This window comes from Astyanax mexicanus, chromosome 8, assembly GCF_023375975.1.
Source record: "Astyanax mexicanus isolate ESR-SI-001 chromosome 8, AstMex3_surface, whole genome shotgun sequence".
NCBI lineage: Eukaryota > Metazoa > Chordata > Actinopteri > Characiformes > Acestrorhamphidae > Astyanax > Astyanax mexicanus.
The window spans coordinates 54,739,254-54,757,356 of NC_064415.1; the positions used below are offsets into that span (position 1 = coordinate 54,739,254).

Sequence of the window (18,103 nt, forward strand, 5' to 3'; positions counted from 1 at the left end):
CAGACTGAGTCGCATCTGTGCAAATGCAGTTCTGAAACAATCACGTTTTAGACCCACCTCCAAATGTGGTTTGGACCCAATTTGCAAAAATCTGATTTCATGGGATTTCTGGCTGTTCAGATTATCAAATATCAATCTAAATACAATCTAGACCTTCCAGAAATCAGATTATTTGTTGTTTCAGGCTGTTCAGACAAATCAAAACCAATATAGATTTGACATATAAAACATCAAAAATCAGATTTCATGTGGTTTCAAGGTGTTCAGACTGTCAAAACTTCATCTGGATACAATCTAGATCTTACAGAAATCAGGTTTTATTTAGTTTTATGCTGGTCAGACTATCACAAACAATCTGGATGTAACCCATAAAACACCAAAAATCTGATTTCACGTGGTGTTGAGCTGTTCAGACTATCAAAAACAATCTGGAGACAATCTAGTTGTTCCAAAAATCAGATTGTATTTGGTTTTAAGGCTGTTCACATTATCATAAATCAAAGTGGATACAACCCATTAAAAAAATCAGATTCCATGTGGTTTCAAGCTGTTTGGAATATCAAAAGTCAATCTGAATACAGTCTAGTCATTCCAAAAATCCGATTTTATGTGGCTTCAGGCTGTTCAGACTATCAAAACCAGTCTGGCTATAACCCATAAACCACAAAATATCTAATACTAATTTCATGTGATTTTGGGCTGTACAAACTATCATAACTCATAAATCTGGATACAATCTCAATATTCCAGAAATCAGATTTCATGTGGTTTCAAGCTCAGATTATCAGAACTCAATATGGATACAACCCATTTAAAAAAAAAAAAAAAAAAACTCAGATTCCATGTGGTTTCAAGTTGTTCACACTATCAAAAATCAATCTGAATACAGTCTAGTCGTTCCAAACATCAGATTTTATGTGGTTCCATGCTGTTCAGACTATCAAAACCGATCTGGATTTAACCTATAAAACACCAAAAATCAGATTTCATGTGATTTCATGCTGTTTAGACTATCAAAACAGAGATTACAGTTTCCTGCACAGTCAATAAGGACATTTACCACAGGGTGAGACACACACAGTCCATTTCAGGGGCACTCTTTATATATGGAGAGCAACAGATATGAATGACAATGTAACGAAAATGTAACAATAGAAACAGAAAGAAAAACAAAATAATCTCTATTAGCAACATTAGCAAATAGCTTAAAAAACATGATGCCATGCATTGGTAATGTTTCTCAAATGAAAACGATACGATATAACACAATACCGATATTTTATCCCACCCCTAGTGTTCACTGTGTTCCTACAACTGGGCCTGGTGACCTGATAGTTCCTCTTGTAACTTTCTACAGCTGCAGTAAATACATTTCCTAAAATAGGGGAAGAAATGTTCCCACAAACCTACACATAACTGATCTATCTGGAGGGAGGAGAAGCATCAGCAGATGAATAAGCATGCAAAGATTAATTAGATTAATAAGGCACAAAATCAGCGCAGTCCAACTCATCCAACAAATGATTAAAGTTTATGTTTAAGGTGTTACAATACTGACACTAAAGATAATACTATGATTATTAGTTCTCAGCTGCTGTGTGTTGATGTTCTGGGAACTGGGATGTTCCTGACCTGTACTAGTGCATCTTCAAAATGTAACATCATTGAAAAGGTATTTTAGTTCAAAATTAATATATTATATAGATGTATTACATACAGAGTGATCTATTTTAAGCCTTTTTTTCTTTTATTGTTGATAATTCATTATGGCTTAAAGCCAATAAAAACCCTAAAATTAGTGTCTTAGAAAATTACAATATTATATAAGACCAATTGGTACTTTTGGCAGTAATGTGGGCAGTGTGCCAAGTCCTGCTGGAAAATGAAATGAAAACAAAACTGCACTGACTTTGGACTTGATAATAAAACACAGTGGATCAACACCAGCAGATATCAGACATGTCTCTCCAAACCATCACTGATTGGTGGAAACTTCACACTAGACCTCAAGCAGCTTGGACTGTGTCTCTCTCCACTCTTCCTCCAGACTCAATTGGTCCATTAATTTCCAAATTAAAAGCAAAATTTAATGATTAATTTTTAATAATGGTTTGGAGAGGATTTCATTTTCCAGCAGGACTTGGCACACTGCCCACACTGCTGCCAAAAGTACCCATTGGTCTTATATTATTGTCTAATTTTCTGAAACACTGATTTTTGTGTTTTTTATTGGCTGTAAGCCATAATCAATCATCAACAATAAAAGAGATAAATGCTTAAAATAGATCACTCTGTATGTAATACATCTATATAATAATATATGAGTTTTACATTTTGAACTGTACTTTCAAACAGAGATTTCATTGCAGCAATGAAAGAAAAATCTTAATCTTAAAAATTTAGATTGGTTCCCAGTCCCAGTAATTTCCAGTAATTATAATACAATTTTCTAGATGGAAATAACATTAGATAAGTTCTTTTCACCCCATACTCAAACAACGGGGTAGTTCTGCCAGCCAGCACTTCTTATAATATAAAGTCTTTTCCCTTTATAACAATGAAACAATTCACACAACAATTTCTACACTACACAAAACAACGAAGCACGATAACTTTAAACTCTTCAAGTATAAACAACATTTCAAGCATTCACGTCGCATTACAGATAACAGCTGCACCTAAAACGGGAGTATTGCATGGAGTAGTGTGTTCCAGTGAACATGAATCTAATTTAAATAACTTTCCATCTTTCCCCAAATACTGCAAAAATCAGCCAAAACATGTCTGAAAACCAACGTTTGTTTGTTTTTACAAGGGATGCATGATAGTTACTTTAATTAACAGCAATCAGCCATGATATTAAAAGGACAATTATAATATTAGGCAGCAAGTGAACAGTCAGTTGATGAAGTTGATTTGTTGGAAGCAGGAAAAATGTGCACGAATCTGAGACTAATAAATAAGTTAAATAAATAACCTGGCCAAATAGTAATGGCAATATGTCTGAGTGAGTGCATCTACTAGGGTTTCAACTAATGATTATTTTGGTAGTTGACTAATTGGTTATAATACTATATATTTTTTTGAGATGCAGATTTCATTTTCCAGCAGGACTTTCATTTTACCAATTGGTCCTATATTATTTCCAATTTTTTTAAAACACTGATTTTTGGGTTTTTATTGGCTGTAAACCATAATCATCAACAATAAAAGAAATAAACGCCTAAAATAGATAACTCTGTGTGTAATAAATACATCTATATAGTATATGAGTTTCATATTTTGAACTGAATTACTGAAATAAAGTAACTTTTTAATGATACTCTAATTTTTTTAGATGCACTAGTATGAAAAGTAGTTTCCAGTACATGCATTATTGTCACTGCTGCTTTAGAATTTTATGAGAAGTATTAAAATTGCAATAGTTATTTTTTTTTATTTTTGAATGTATTTATTTGGGAGTAAGTGGAAAGTTACTTTTACAGTAAAAAAAAAAATGTTCCTTTTTTGCTGCTGCAGACCTGATGCAGATGCATGTAGAGTGTTTTAGGCAAGCGGTTTTGTGCGTTTTATCTTGTCACCACGCAGCCCGGTGTGTGTGTGTGTGTGCTGTGGAGTGTGTGTGTGTGTCTCAGGCCGCAGTGCTCTGGCAGAGCTGCCGGATGTTCTCGGCGAGCTGCAGGCAGTGCAGGATTCGGCGCTGCTCCGCCTGCAGCTCCTCCGGGGGCACGTCTCCCTGCAGCTTGCGGCCGAACAGCACCATGTCCTGCATGAACAGACCCACAGCCTCCCTCTGCCCGGCGGGAAGCTCCGTCAGGGTGCAGGAGTCGAAGCGCAGGTTGATGCGTTTGGTTCTGCCCATGCCGGGACCCCGCTCCTCGATCCAGCTGAGGGGTCTGCAGAGTGACGAGAATCAAGTTACGGAAATATAGTCCAGTATAATTGTAGGGAACATTATATATAACCTCTAAAACATTTGGAAGTTAAAGAGTGTTTTACTTTTACTTCAATTAAAAGCTTTTATTTAAGAGTCTTAGACATGAAAAAGTATGAGTTAAGTTTAAAAACTAATTTTGGAAAGGATTTGCTTATATGCATCCAGATTATGAAGGAACACTTAAGAAATCATGTAGTAACTTTAAACAAAGTTAAACAAACCAAAATACTCTGTGAAGAAGCATTTAGGTGCTCTTATATCTGGGGAGCTGTTAACCTGCAGTTTCTGAGGCAGGAAACTCTGATAAACTTATCCTGTACAACAGAGGTAACTCTTGCTCTTTTTTCCTGGGTCGATCCTGATGGGTGCCAGTTTCATCAGAACTTTTTTGACGAGTCTTTGCTTTGACTGCACATTTTTTAAATCATTTTTTTTTCTCTTTTCTAGTTGAGTAGTTCTTGCTTCCCATTACATGGATTAGAACATTACTCAAATATTCTCTATATACCTGCAACTCTACCTCTTCACTACTTTACAACTGATGCTCTCAAACACTTTATTAAAGAGACAAGAAATTCAAGTAATTAACTCTTACTGAGTTCAGCACAGCTGTTAACTGAAAGCCTGAATTCCAGGTGACTCTCATAAATCTCATAAAACTAACTGAAAAAATCCAGACATGATGTTCAAAGCTGTCATCTAAACAAGCTGCTTTAAAGAATCTAAAATATAAAACATATATATTATATTCTGGTTTTGTTTAACACGTTTTTTTGTTACCTAAATAACTAAACAATTCCATATGTTTTTTTTTTTTTTTTCATAGTTTGGATGAAAAAATGTCATTTTTCAATAATGAAGCAACACTGAATATTAATAGTGAATCTGCTTTAAAAAGGCAAGACAATGTCAAAGTTCAAAATCGGTGATGGGTGAAGCTTTGCTGAATCAGTTAAAGGAGACCAAAGGTTATTTTCATCATTATTATCGAGTCAGGTCAGCACTGTGGAGCACATTGACTGAAATACTGAACTCACTTCTGATCCTTGGTTAGGAAGTGAGCCGTCATCTTGGAGTACTTTCTGTCCTCGTCCTCCTCCAGCGTTGCTGCTTTAACAGACAGTTCACCAAACAGATCCACCAGCCAGGTTAACCGGGAGATCCCACTGAAGGCAGGGAACCCGAAGCCGGGCTTTAAGGGACCTCCTGAGGGAACGGGGCACAGAATAGCTAATTATTTCCTAGGTACTAGTAAAGTATGTGATACATGGCAAAATAAAGCACCTGTACATGTTTGGTGTAAATACCAGTGAAATGCAGGCGTCCCTCTTCCAGCTGTTTCCCAGCTATGTCCTTCTTCAGCTGCTTGAAGTCAGGAGTGAAGAGCTCTATATGTTCCTCATGCAGAACCAAACCTAAAAGATGGACACTTGTTAAAATTAGACATACAACAAACCTGAACAGAATTAAACAATGATGTGATTTGGTCAAAGCCCAAACACCAATCTAGGGCTGCAACAATTAATCAATAATGTTTAAGAATTTAAGATAGTGTATACCGTATTTTTTGGACTATAAGGTGCACTTAAAAACCTTAAATGTTCCCAAAAATCGACAGTGTGCCTTATAATTAGGTGCACCTTATGTATGAATTCTATAAGTCAGGTATTAAGGAGCAGTGAAGCCACTCTCTGCTGAAGTACAGAGTTGTACAGGAGTTTTAGTGAAGTTTCTCCAGCACTAAGGCTGGGTGCAGCAGCATTAGCATTAGCCGCTGACCGCAGTGCTAGCTCTTTTGCCGGTCAGAGGCGAGTATATCGGACTGTAGTCTGTAGTCTATTTTTTGTTTAAAAAAATGCAATAAATATTCTCACACAACGTATTTTTTTTAACAGCTGACACGAGTAATCATACGGTCACCCAGAGAGCGCTGCAAGCATTTGGTGTGTTTATGCAATTTATTTATTTATTTATATATTTATTTTTACCTTTCGGTACTCAATAGTACTGAGACATTGCGGTTGGTGTTTTTTTGGTATCTAGTTTTAATACCAAGCTCTAATTAGTATAACACTGTACTACGACCTCAAGTAAATAAGTCATTGGTCATTTAGCTAATTAAAAAATACCATGTTTTTTGTACAGTTTTCTGAAAATATGTGGTGTATCCCTTTTTTAGAAGGCACAGCTGGACACTGTTGCCCAAGAGAAACGAGAAGCAAGAAAGACCATGATGTTTCCTGTGGAACAAGCTGACTTCAGCACAAACACAGTGCAGATATTATCTTTAGCTTACCCTTCTGCTGGGCGAGCTCCCACAGAGCAGCTGCAGAGCTGTAGTTGGTGGTCATTGGGTACTCCACGCATACGTGCTTCCCTGCCTCCAGAAACTGCCTGAGAGGAAATGAAACCGTGTGAGAAACATCACAGCTAATGTACCTCATAATATCACAATATTTCATTTCTGTTTGAGTCCATCACTCAGCCCAGTATAATGAGTATCAGAAGACTCTCAGAGGACTAACAGGAAACCCCTCTTGAGAGTTCAGCAGTCAATAGTTGTCTTACCTGATATGCTCTTCATGGCTGGTGTTTTCAGTGCAAACAAAGGCCACATTAATGTCATCCCTGCTTAGAGCCTCTTCTAGAGGGATCTGCTGGACTCCCTGCTGGTCCTCCATTGTCCTCCTAAACAAAACATTTACAGTCAGTCCCCCATACTGGAACTTTTCACCCAAAAACAATTAGTAGATAAACACTCCTTTCTCTGATGCAATGGAGTGAGATAATTGACATCATGATCAATGATCAGTCAGCACTGATCAATAAACACTTCTGATTTAATACAGCTTAACATATAGTTTAGAACAGACAGAGTTAAGAGTTAAGTGAAGGCTAGATGATATGCTAATATTTGTAGAGTTTTAATATTATATATATTTTTATTGTTTTTAGGGGTAGGAAATACAGCTCTGGAAAAAAATAAGACACCACTTAAAAATTATGAGTTTTTTATTTTTATTTTACCAATTTAAAACCTCTAGAATAAAATCAAAAGGAAGATTTTAAAATGTAATTTAACTTCGAGCATGGCATGCTCTAACCCAACGTACATATCCTTCTGAACTGGGCGACTGGTGTAACAAGGGCTGGGGTGCTGCTTATCTCTCGGCTCAGTGGTTTTCTTATCTCACAGTTTAGGAGGAGTTACCACTATTACCACTATTAACTTACTTTCAAAAGTGTAATATGATCAATTATGATTATTTAATGAGTTCCTTAAATATTACGCCTTTTTTAACTCTGCTATCATTAACATCCATATTTTTTAAAACAAGTACTGTAGTATTTAGTTCTGGTGATGGCATTTTGTTATGTATTTTTTTATATATGTTTTAGGACATCTTCTCACGTCTATTAGAATTAAATTAAAAAAATTCTGAATCACAAAACATATTAATAACATTTATAAAACAACTTGCTATGACAACTGATTAATTAAAATGTTTTAAAAAAATGACTGTTCCACACTCCACCAAACATCCTGATTGACTGCATTTACATCTTTATTGTTTAATTATGCACACATTTAAAAAAACCTTTCTCCATTCTAGGGGAATGCAACTGACCTGGACACAAATCCCTTAACTGTAAACTTCTCCGCGGCGCTGGAAGGCAGAGGAGCCAGCAGGTCTCGAATCCGCACCCCCCCGGCAATGCCCAGGCCCACCACCACAGACCCCAACATGTTACCTGTGGACAAGAGCACACAGTCAGTGGGCAGCATAGCAAAAGTTCGAAGACACATGGGACTATTAAACTATTAGATCAGTCAAACAGCATTATATTACTATAATAATATTTGTTATTATATGATATTGGGGTGAATTAATAGTGACTGACCAAACAAATGATCAATTTCTGCAAAAATGATGCTAAATTTAATTTTGTGTTTTTAATTTTGGCTGCAACAATTAGTTGATATAATCAAATCAACAGTGTTTATTAAATAAATTTGTCCACTACAAATTTTATTGTTGACTAATCGTTAATTTATAACAGTGCTGGGGACACAAACTGATTACATATTTACTTACTAAATATCAATACTTTTTAAGTTTAAACAACATCTAGACATTTAAATGCATTTTAAGTCTCATATTCAGCTGTTCCTATTGTTTTTTGAGATGGAGGACGTTGCAGGAATAATCGTGGGATATATTATAACTGTTTAATTATAATTTTTATATTTATTATAATAATGTACAAACTAATGTAGAATTGCTGTTATCAATTACATTATGGGGTATATTATGACTGTTTCCATTTTTTATTTTATCCACATTTCAAAAGAAGAAAAATAATTGTATAATTTGCCATTTAATACTGTCAAACATACTTTTACATTTATTATTTTTTATTTCTCCGTTCCACCTTAAATGCTGCATTGTTTGCGCTCTGGCGCTTGTTCAGGCTCTCTATTGTAACTAGCTGAATTTAAGGTGGAACCGGAAATTGCAATTAGACCCAATTCGTTTTTGTTTTAAAATGTAGCTGAAAGGATCCTGTGTTTATGAATGTAACACAGCATGGGTTATACTGTAACAGATATGTGTTTATCTCTATAATCCGGCCTTTCTGCGCGCTAATATCGCTTCGGCTACCTAATATGGTTTAAATACAAGGAGGCTGGGGATGCCAGTGTGGTGTATAAAGCGCGTGCATGACAGAAAGACACGAGGCGAGTCTCTGAAGGACATTTACACAACGACATGCTAAAACCGCTTAGTTAGAACTGTTCTAAAGCCCGGAGCGCTGTCTCTTACCTCTGAAAGTCTGCGCGCTGTGCTGTCCGGCTGCGCTGCTGCTGCTGCGGCTGCAGTGATATAACTCTCAACTCACAACTTTCATAACTCGCTCTACACAGGGGAGGGCTGCCTGCACGGGTTGCCAGATTGCGCATTCTGACTCCCTCCAGTGAATGCTGCAGAAAGAGTGCTTCTGGAGTTTTCCCCATTATCTTCACATTTGTTTATTTCTTATTTCCCAGACTTTATGCTTAAATTAAATTCAGTATTTCTGTAAAATTGTTATTATGTCTGCACTACGTTATGGGGTCTAATGATGAGATGAGTGGTGTGTATGATTTCAACCAAAATGTAAAAATATAAAAAATAAAAGTAAAAAGGGAGATTAATATTAAAGACATGAAAACAATTAAGAGACACATATGGAATTACGTAGTAAACAGTGCACAAAATGTTAGTCCTAAGAAAATACCAAGAGTGTGCAGATCTGTCCCAAAAAAGATAAATGTTGTTCTTAAAGTATCTAAATCTAAATCTATGTAACAATCTATATAAGAATCTAAAGTATATTTTGGTTGGTTACATTTTTTTTTTTGTATACATAACAGTTTAGCATGTGTTCCTGCGTAGCTTTAATATATTCTTCAATATTAAATTTACAATGTAGAAAAATTCTCACTAGTTTATTAGTCTGTAGGATCATTTTTCTATTCTGTAGTATTTGCCACAAAAACAAAAAGTGACAGTAGTAATAAGACATTTGGGTATTAAAGCTTTGTCTTATTATTTTAGCTTTAGCATTAAACATTTATGCTCTTGAAAACATGTTTGGGAAAACAATTACTATTACTATCACTATTACTATGATTACAACTATGCATTTTATTTTCTATGCTCTTTTTATTATGTTTTTTGTTGCTCATATTTATAGTAAGAAAAGTAGTGACCTGATAAACTTCTGATAGACTGATAGACTATTTTATTTTCAGCTGTATTATTATTATTATTATTTTTATTTTATTTTATTATTATTATTATTTTTTTTTTTTGTGATTTTGCTGTGAATCCGGGGATTTAAGGGTTAAAGAGGGTCATTCGGTTCAAAACAAACATGGCCGCTCCCATGCGGCGGTGAGGGAAAGCCTGCAGTTTAGAGGGACGGTCAGTTAAACTGGTTTATTATCACGAGTTAAAGCTTAGCTTCAGCTCCAGATTTACATTCATATACAGATTAATGATAGAAAAAGGCTGGAACACTGGATATTGTCTAACGGGGATTTTGCGTGCTTGTGCTGAACGTTACGCAGATAACGCAGAGGGAGATTTTATCAATGCTGGGTTTTAAGGGTTTTAAGGGTTTTGGTTGATGACCATAAGTCAGCTATATGTTTAATACTTTGTTAGCTTATTAACTAGTTAACTATGGGGTTAAAGTCCTAACCATTGTTTAATGTTGACAAGAAGACATAGAAACAACGTTCTGATGATCTGATTTATGATCTAAAACGCGACCTATAAAGAGCAGCAGAGTAAATACATATTATTTATCAAAAACAAATGTTTTTTTCTATTTTTATTTAACCTATATTTTATTTTTTCTGATTTCATTTACATAGAACTGCCTCCTTTTCCGCATGTTCTAGCTACCGTACATCATTTTCGTTTTTGGGAGGGAGCTGTTGGTGCTAGTGAATAAATTAGTGAAAAAAAGTGTGATTTCTGCACTATTAAAATAAAATAATTGTTCACAAGTTACAAAGAATTAAAGGGCACGTAAACCCATTGATTTTTACTGACTCCACCCTCAGTGCAAATAAAACAAAAATACAAAAAATGAGAGGGTAGTTTGGAAGCTGCACTGTGATGGTGCTGGTGATGTATGGGTTTAGGGGCGGGGCAGAAGGAAGAGCTGATTAGGATAAGCAGGAGGTTGGTATTATTGATTGATTGATTGATTGATTTGCATATTGTGAATATCCTTCTACCAAAGTACATGGAAACATCCTCGCCTATAGCGCAGTTAAAACTGAGAATTATGTTGCAGAGGTGGAAATTACTACAATAAACGTGTTTTTTTTTTTAATTAGGAAATGTTTATCAGATTTTATTCTGGATCGACATGTTTCATTACTTCAAAGGAACACATTTCAGATATTAATAAAAATATATAAATGGTTATAAATATAAAAGGATTTGGTGCACCCTTAAACCATAATAAGAGCCCAGACCCAATTCTGAATGCTGGTGCCAAATTCAAAGTTGAATCAGATAAATTCAGTTTCTTACTGCGGGCAAAATACATATTATTTTAAGATTAAAATTATGATGTAACAACAACCATTTCATAACATTTTATTTCAGAAATCAGATCAGACCTAGTTCTGTGGAACATAAAACATTTCATTAAAAGATTTTAATTGTTAAAATGGTTGGAATAGATCAGTAAAAGCAAAAATACACTTTTTAAAGGATCTAGTTTTGCTTTAACTCCAGCACTAACTCTAAAGCACTTTAGCATTCTGTAAATAAGGTGAGATGAACAAACACAGATTAACCCTCTGTCTGGTAGTGATGCTCTCAGGATGTTCATTATGTGTCACTTAGTGGCACTAAACTCTAAACCACAATTTTTTATTTTATTTAATTTTATTCATATTTTGTTCATTTGACGTAATAAAACGTAATCCATAGTTGAGTGGATTATTTTAAATTAAGTGCAGTAGTTACTAAAAAAAAGAGGACTGGGTTAATAGATCAAGGCATTTTGTGTTTTTGGCATTTTTACTTTTTTTTTTTTTTTCAGGTTTGCTAAGATCGTGTGAGATCCAGAGGGTATGAGAAGATGAGCCGCTCCACCAGCCTGCTGCAGCAGATGACAATATTTGTCACTGTGATGACTGGGGGAGGATGTGGCATGATGTACTACCTCATGCAGAGTGAGCAGATAAACACAGATTCTATTAGAATTTGAAAGAGAATAATTTGATTGTGGGCAGGCATTAGATGTCAAGTGCCATGTTTAATATTATTATACTTCTGTGAGTTCCGACCCTGCAATGCGATTGGCTGAGAGGCGTTCTATGAGTGCTGTTATCAGCCGGTAATGCACTCTAACCGAAGCTCTGTGTATTACTCCACCACAAATAAACAGTTTTTAGTAGAGAAATCTGTGTAGACTAACATCCAGCACTTGTTTGGCTTTGAAAAAAAAATGTGTTTTTTTTATTACAGTTTTTTTTATTTAGGCACTTCCCCCAGCTTCCCTATTAGAAGGGAAACATGGCGACAGCCTTGCTCACTTCAATGTAGGCATCCTAACTAGTGTTGTTTAATTTGCCTTATAATCCGAAGCTCCTAATGTTTGAAAATAGACCAGAAAAAAGATGTTCATTGATAGTGCAGTTTATAATCCGGTGCGCCTTATAGTCTGAAGGAGTATTAGGAGTATTTTATCCTCTTCAGTAACACAGATGCTGTGAAATATTGTAGAGAACTGTCTAAAACATATGAAGTTTAACAGAATCACAGTATTGTGGTGTGATTGTGATTGTGGGCAACATGATCATATTGTACTGTGAGATGCCCTTTTGATTGTATACATTGTATTTTCCCCAATTCTTTTATTTCATAACTTTTTTTTAAATGATTTTTCCTGTTTTTTTTTTCTCATCTTTTTTTCTTCCCAGAAAACTTCGCTAAATCAGAGTATTATAGGCTGGCTATTGAGCAGCTGAATGAGAACTCCACAGCCATGGCCAGCCTCGGGGCTCCACCCCTGAAGATCCATAATATCCACCTGACCGATCGGCACAACCGCGTGGACCACACCCAGGCTCAGGTCAGACTTATTCACTGATAGTGTTGATTATTGAGCGTATTCACGTTTATTAATCTGAAAAACTCACAGATTTGGATCTACTGTTCTCAACTTCCAGCTGAAAATTCCAGTGACTGGACAGAAGACTGGGGGCTATCTGTACACAACATCCACCAGAGACTCGGTGATGAACAGGTACAGTGCTTCTTCACCTGCCATCACAAACAACCTTTTAAAAATACAAAATGATGATTTAAAAAAAAGAATAAAGATAATTATTTATTTGATAATCGTATTATAAAAATATATGATTTGTGTGTCTGCACAAATGTATTCAGTAGATTTTAAAATGGGCTACATTTTACATCAAACAAGATAATTACTAAAAAAACAATTTACCACCCAGAAAAATATCAGGTAGAGCAAACACACATTAATTATATGTTAATGTTAACACGATTAATCAGGAAAAACTTTATAATGCTGAAAATGTTTCTAATTTAAAAGAATCAAAAATATCTTGAGATATTACAATAAAAAAAAAAAACTACAATGTTATCTGACAGGGAAATACCAACGTTGATTTTTTTTTAGTCATGATTTTAATCTTGATTAATCTCAGAATATTGTTGCAGATAATATAACTATGTTTTAAGCTATTGACAACACTAATTCCATTTTGACAGTCAATCTTTTATTTACATTTAAATATCTACTTTTGAACACTTAAATCCTAAGATGAATAAAAGTGATTAATCATGATTAATTAAACTATATTGATTAATCAGATTATTTTTAACATGAAATGTGTTTTTACTAAAACATTGATTGAGTTAGTATATGCACATTATACATACCTGTCAATTTTTAGATTTAAAAATAAGGGATATTTTCCTCTGTCCGCTTAAAGTCGTCCCACCAGCCCAACGAAGGTTCAGTATCCCTTCCATTTTAAGACAGGTATTTTTAAGCAGCTATCAGACAAATCTCATCACAGTTTACATGATTAGCCTACCGTTACCTTTCTTTTAGAAAAATCGCTGTATATCCAGATCTGTTTTAACATCAGCTGCTCCAACTAGCTGCCTGAACTCACAGCGACGAGGGGCTTCCCCACACTGACCCCCCTTTGCAAGCTGATTGGCTGTTTCTCCTGAAAGGCGGGACTTTCTCTTTGATCCGGCTCCACGATTGGTTAGGAGACACAGAGCGGTCAGTGCCCTGTCTCTATATCTTTTTATTTTAATATAATACGGGAAATTTACGGGAAAATACTAAAACGGGAGGACGGCGGGAAAGAGGAGTAAAATACGGTAGTTTCCCGGCCAAAACGGGAGACTTGACAGGTATGACATTATATGCAAATTAAAAATAAAAAAATGACAAATAAACACAGATCATACAGTGTTGTCAGTATTTGTGGGTCAGCTGGGAACCAGTTTGTTTCCATGTTGACCCCACATATGGATGTGCAGTAATAGAACCAGGAGGGGTTAAACATATTTAACATGGGTCTTGTGTGGGTTTAAAAAGCTTAGTATAACAGCAGATTTCTGATAGGGTTATGTGAACTTAATGGAACTTTTTTTATGAAAAAAAGCAGAGTGGTTGTGAAATGAGAATAGAATTTTAATAGCAGATTTTCTGTAGATGAATTTAACAGTATTTTTCCTCTCTGTGAATTCTCTCTGCAGCTGGTGCCTCCAGCGAGTGGCTTTGCAGCTTCGGACTGGAGAGATTGTTGATATTTTCCCCAGAGCGGAATCAGAGTAGTTTTATGAAGATGGAGATGCTGGATCTGTTTTAATGATGACCGCTGATCTGTATATATCTGTGATAAAAGAGATGATGAACAATGATTCCAATAAAACCAAGTGAGCCTTCCAAATGAAGCTTATTTAGAATTATTTGAACCGTTAAAAAATAAAGGAAATATTTGTCAAGGAAACTTTTTACCATTTAGTTGTAGTGGTGAGGAATGAACCCCAGTTTGCAGTTTCTGTGTAAATTATTATGCGTCAGCATTGACAGATGGAGACAAAATTAGAGACAGATTTAATTGATTTGGTGAAAATATATTTAGACCACAAACCATCTACCCTGGCTTTTCTTGCCTTTAAAAGGGGAAAATAAAGATGAATACACCTCAGGTTTAAGTTTTTAAGTTATTGTGATACTGCCTGTTACAACTAGAGGGCATTACTGGCCTAAACACAACTCTTAACTCTTTAGTAATTAGTAATACTCAAATTAGTAGTTATTTATTGTACTTGTAAAAGCTATCCTTTTGTCTTATTTGTAGTTAGTAGCATACAAGTGCGTCTAAAAAATATATAGAATATCATTGAAAGTTTAAAATTTCAGTAATTCAGTTCAAAATGTGAAACTCATATATTATTATATAAATGTATTACACACAGAGTGATCTATTTTAAGCATTTATTTCTTTTATTGTTGATTGTTGATTATGGCTTACAGCCAATGAAAACCCAAAAATCAGTGTCTCAGAAAATTAGAGTATTATATTAAAAGACCAATTGGTTCTTTTGGCAGTGTGCCAAATCCTGCTGGAAAATGAAATCTGCATCTCTATAAAAGTATGAAGTGTCTCTCCAAACCATCTCTGATTGGTGGAAACTTCACACTAGACCTCGAGCAGTTTGGACTGTGTGTTTCTCCACTCTTCCTCCAGACTCTGCTCCCTTGATTTACAAATAAAATGTCAAATTTACTGATGATCAGTGATGGTTTGTAGAAACATGTCATCTGCTGGTGTTGATTTATGCTTCCCTCTGCTGATAACTTTTATGGAAATGCGAATTTCATTTTCCAGCAGGACTTGGCACACTGCCAAACGTACCAATTGGCCTAATATACTATTCCAATTTTCCGAGTTTCACATTCTGAACTGAATTACTGAAATAAAGTAACTTTTCAATGATTTACTCATTTTTTGAGATGTCTGAGGACTGTGATGCTGACTGATCCACTAGAGAGCGCTGTTGGTCAGGGTTTATTGTTAGAGGGACCTGGATCAGTACAGTCTCACACACTCCAGTCCTTTAGTCACTGCAGTAGTGAAATCAGATGAGTTTCAGTAATGCAAGTGAAATATTCAGGTCCAGTCAGAAGTGCAGGCTTGTTGGGAACTGACAGCAGCTCCTCTGGAATCCACAGCTTTCAGTACTGATGAGGAAAAGGTTCTGTGGGGGAAGAGTTTAATGAAACCTAAAGGCCGAGTTGCATTTCAGGGCTTAGACCACGGAGCTTAATAACTGACTTAAGCGTTTAAATCTGCACTTTGTATGTTTTAAATACATTTATCTCTTGTTTAATAAACTTGAAATATATATTAATGTAGTTAAAAACTATGAATTTTAACAATGCTACTTTGCTTTTTTAATTATAAAGCAGTAAAATATGGTGTTAAAAACAACCATTTATAGCTTACACATTTAAAATAAATACATATATAAATTATAAATTTATAAGATTAAATAAATTCATGTTCATACATTTTCAGATAACAAATTCAGGTATAAATCCAAAATCATTCCCACATAAAAAAATCGATAAATTCCCAGAATAAAATTCCGATCACTAAATTCCCAGATAAAAACAATCTTATCCATAAATTCCCAGATAAAAATCCAGGTCCATGGTATTTCTGATTAAAATAATTAATATCTTTACATTTTGAGAAAAAAAAAAACACATCCATAAATTACCACATAAAAATAGATAAAAAGATTCAGATCCATTAATTTCCAGATAAAAAAAAATCGGATTTTAAAAATCCTATCCATACATTACCATATTTTAAAAAATAGATCCATAAATTTTCATATAATAAAAAAAATCAGATACATACATTTTCTGACACAAAAATAGATCCATAAATGTTCTGATAAAAAAATACATATAAATCTTTTAAGATTTCAAAAAATCTTATCTATAAATGTTCCAATTAATAGTTAAGTTCAGACCCATAAATGAAAATCTATTTAATTTAACTATATAATATAAATAATAATAATAATAATAATAATAAAAATCTAAACAAATAGTAATATAAAATTCTTATTATTATTTACTTTACTTTAAAACGGTTTGCATCTGAATTAAAAAATAAATTATATTAAGTATATTTTTTCAGTTCAAAAACACATTGTTTTTAACAACGCATTGTTAAAAATAAAAAGTATAAATGACACCATTAGTTAATATAATGAGTTTTATTTAAATATACAAAATACAGATTTACATGCTCCATATTTAGATCTATATCCTGTTAATGTTCTGGTTAATTCTCCATTAGAGTTTTTGCCTTTCAGTTGGAATGTGTTCATTTCCTCGTCGTTCAGTTCTGATACAGGTGTGTTTTTATCTCTCTGTATATCTATAAACTTATTTATCTTGCGGTTTTTAGCTGCCAGTTTCCTTTTACAGGTGAAGGCACCTGTTGAACAGCATGCAGAGAAACACAGGCTGGGAATTTAGTAGCATTTCAATACGCCATTTAAGTCTAGGCTTAATTAATAAATATATATTTAACATTATATATGGACAAACACATGCAGAATAAGACTCAGTATATAAAGAGTATATAAGATCCAGTATATAAACACTGTTACAGTATTCTGTATGCTGTTTCCGCTCCATATAAGGAAACGGTTGTTGTGATGTCAAAAACCAACATATTTCCACATAGCACTCCTTTCAGGCCTACACCCACTAGCTCCTCCCACTCACACTGAATTTCAACTTATTCATTATAATCAGGGTTTTAGTCTTAAGTGCTGTTTGAATGAGGTCCGTTGCAGAACAACCAATCAGAATTGAGCTCAGTTAATATTATATAACCGCAATTCCACAGAATTGGTGCCATTTCTGTCCACAGTAAATGATATGTATAATGTATAATGTGCACACAAAATAACTTTTTATAAAATACATTTTATTACTAAGCATAGTGTCTTATACATTGACATAATTTCAAAAGTAAGATATGTAATCAAAAACATTAATAAAAAATCATATATAATTATCTATAAAATACTTCAGATTTTCCGCAATCATACACATAAATTCCCCCCCAAAAAATCAGATCATAAAATTCCCTGATAAAAAAAATTAGATCCATAAACTTCCAGATAAAAAAATCTTATCCATAAATTCCAAGATAAAATATATATATATATATATATATATATATATATATATATATATATATATATATATATATATATATAAATATATATATATATATAATATTTCTGATTAAAATACCACATAGATAAAAAATAGATAAATACATTTTCTGATATAAAAAATTCAGATCCTTAAACTCCAAGACATAAAAAAATCAGATCCATAAATATCCAGATAAAAAAATCCAGGTTCATAATATTTCTGAATAAAATTATTCAGATCTGTACAAGATTTAAAAAAATATATACATAAATTACCACATTTAGAAAAATTGATCCATATATTTTCTGATATAAAAAAATCAGATAAATAATTTTCCTAATTTAAAAA

The 18,103-nt window shown here is 34.0% G+C and overlaps 2 protein-coding genes across 4 annotated transcripts; one reads left to right on the forward strand and one right to left on the reverse strand.

Annotated features, from left to right (window-relative positions):
* Window positions 1–295: 295 nt before the first annotated feature.
* Window positions 296–8,874, reverse strand: blvra (biliverdin reductase A). Its single transcript, XM_007250697.4, has 7 exons — window positions 8,764–8,874; window positions 7,567–7,690; window positions 6,506–6,625; window positions 6,234–6,331; window positions 5,245–5,352; window positions 4,975–5,143; window positions 296–3,896 (listed from the first exon to the last, which is right to left on the reverse strand). Exons 2-7 carry the CDS (start codon window positions 7,683–7,685, stop codon window positions 3,632–3,634), a joined length of 879 nt encoding a protein of 292 aa, XP_007250759.3. The 5' UTR covers window positions 7,686–7,690; window positions 8,764–8,874; the 3' UTR covers window positions 296–3,631.
* Window positions 8,875–9,818: 944 nt separating this feature from the next.
* LOC103038044 (cytochrome c oxidase assembly factor 1 homolog) lies at window positions 9,819–14,450 on the forward strand. 3 transcript variants are annotated; one of them, XM_007250698.4, is made up of 5 exons: window positions 9,819–9,906; window positions 11,549–11,681; window positions 12,432–12,583; window positions 12,681–12,757; window positions 14,257–14,450. In XM_007250698.4, exons 2-5 carry the CDS (start codon window positions 11,588–11,590, stop codon window positions 14,333–14,335), a joined length of 402 nt encoding a protein of 133 aa, XP_007250760.1. In that variant the 5' UTR covers window positions 9,819–9,906; window positions 11,549–11,587; the 3' UTR covers window positions 14,336–14,450. The 3 variants fall into 3 exon arrangements, with proteins under 3 accessions (XP_007250760.1, XP_049338679.1, XP_049338678.1); XM_049482722.1 differs by lacking the exon at window positions 14,257–14,450 and adding an exon at window positions 13,645–13,924; XM_049482721.1 differs by lacking the exon at window positions 9,819–9,906 and adding an exon at window positions 10,328–10,674.
* The last annotated feature ends 3,653 nt before the right edge of the window (window positions 14,451–18,103 follow it).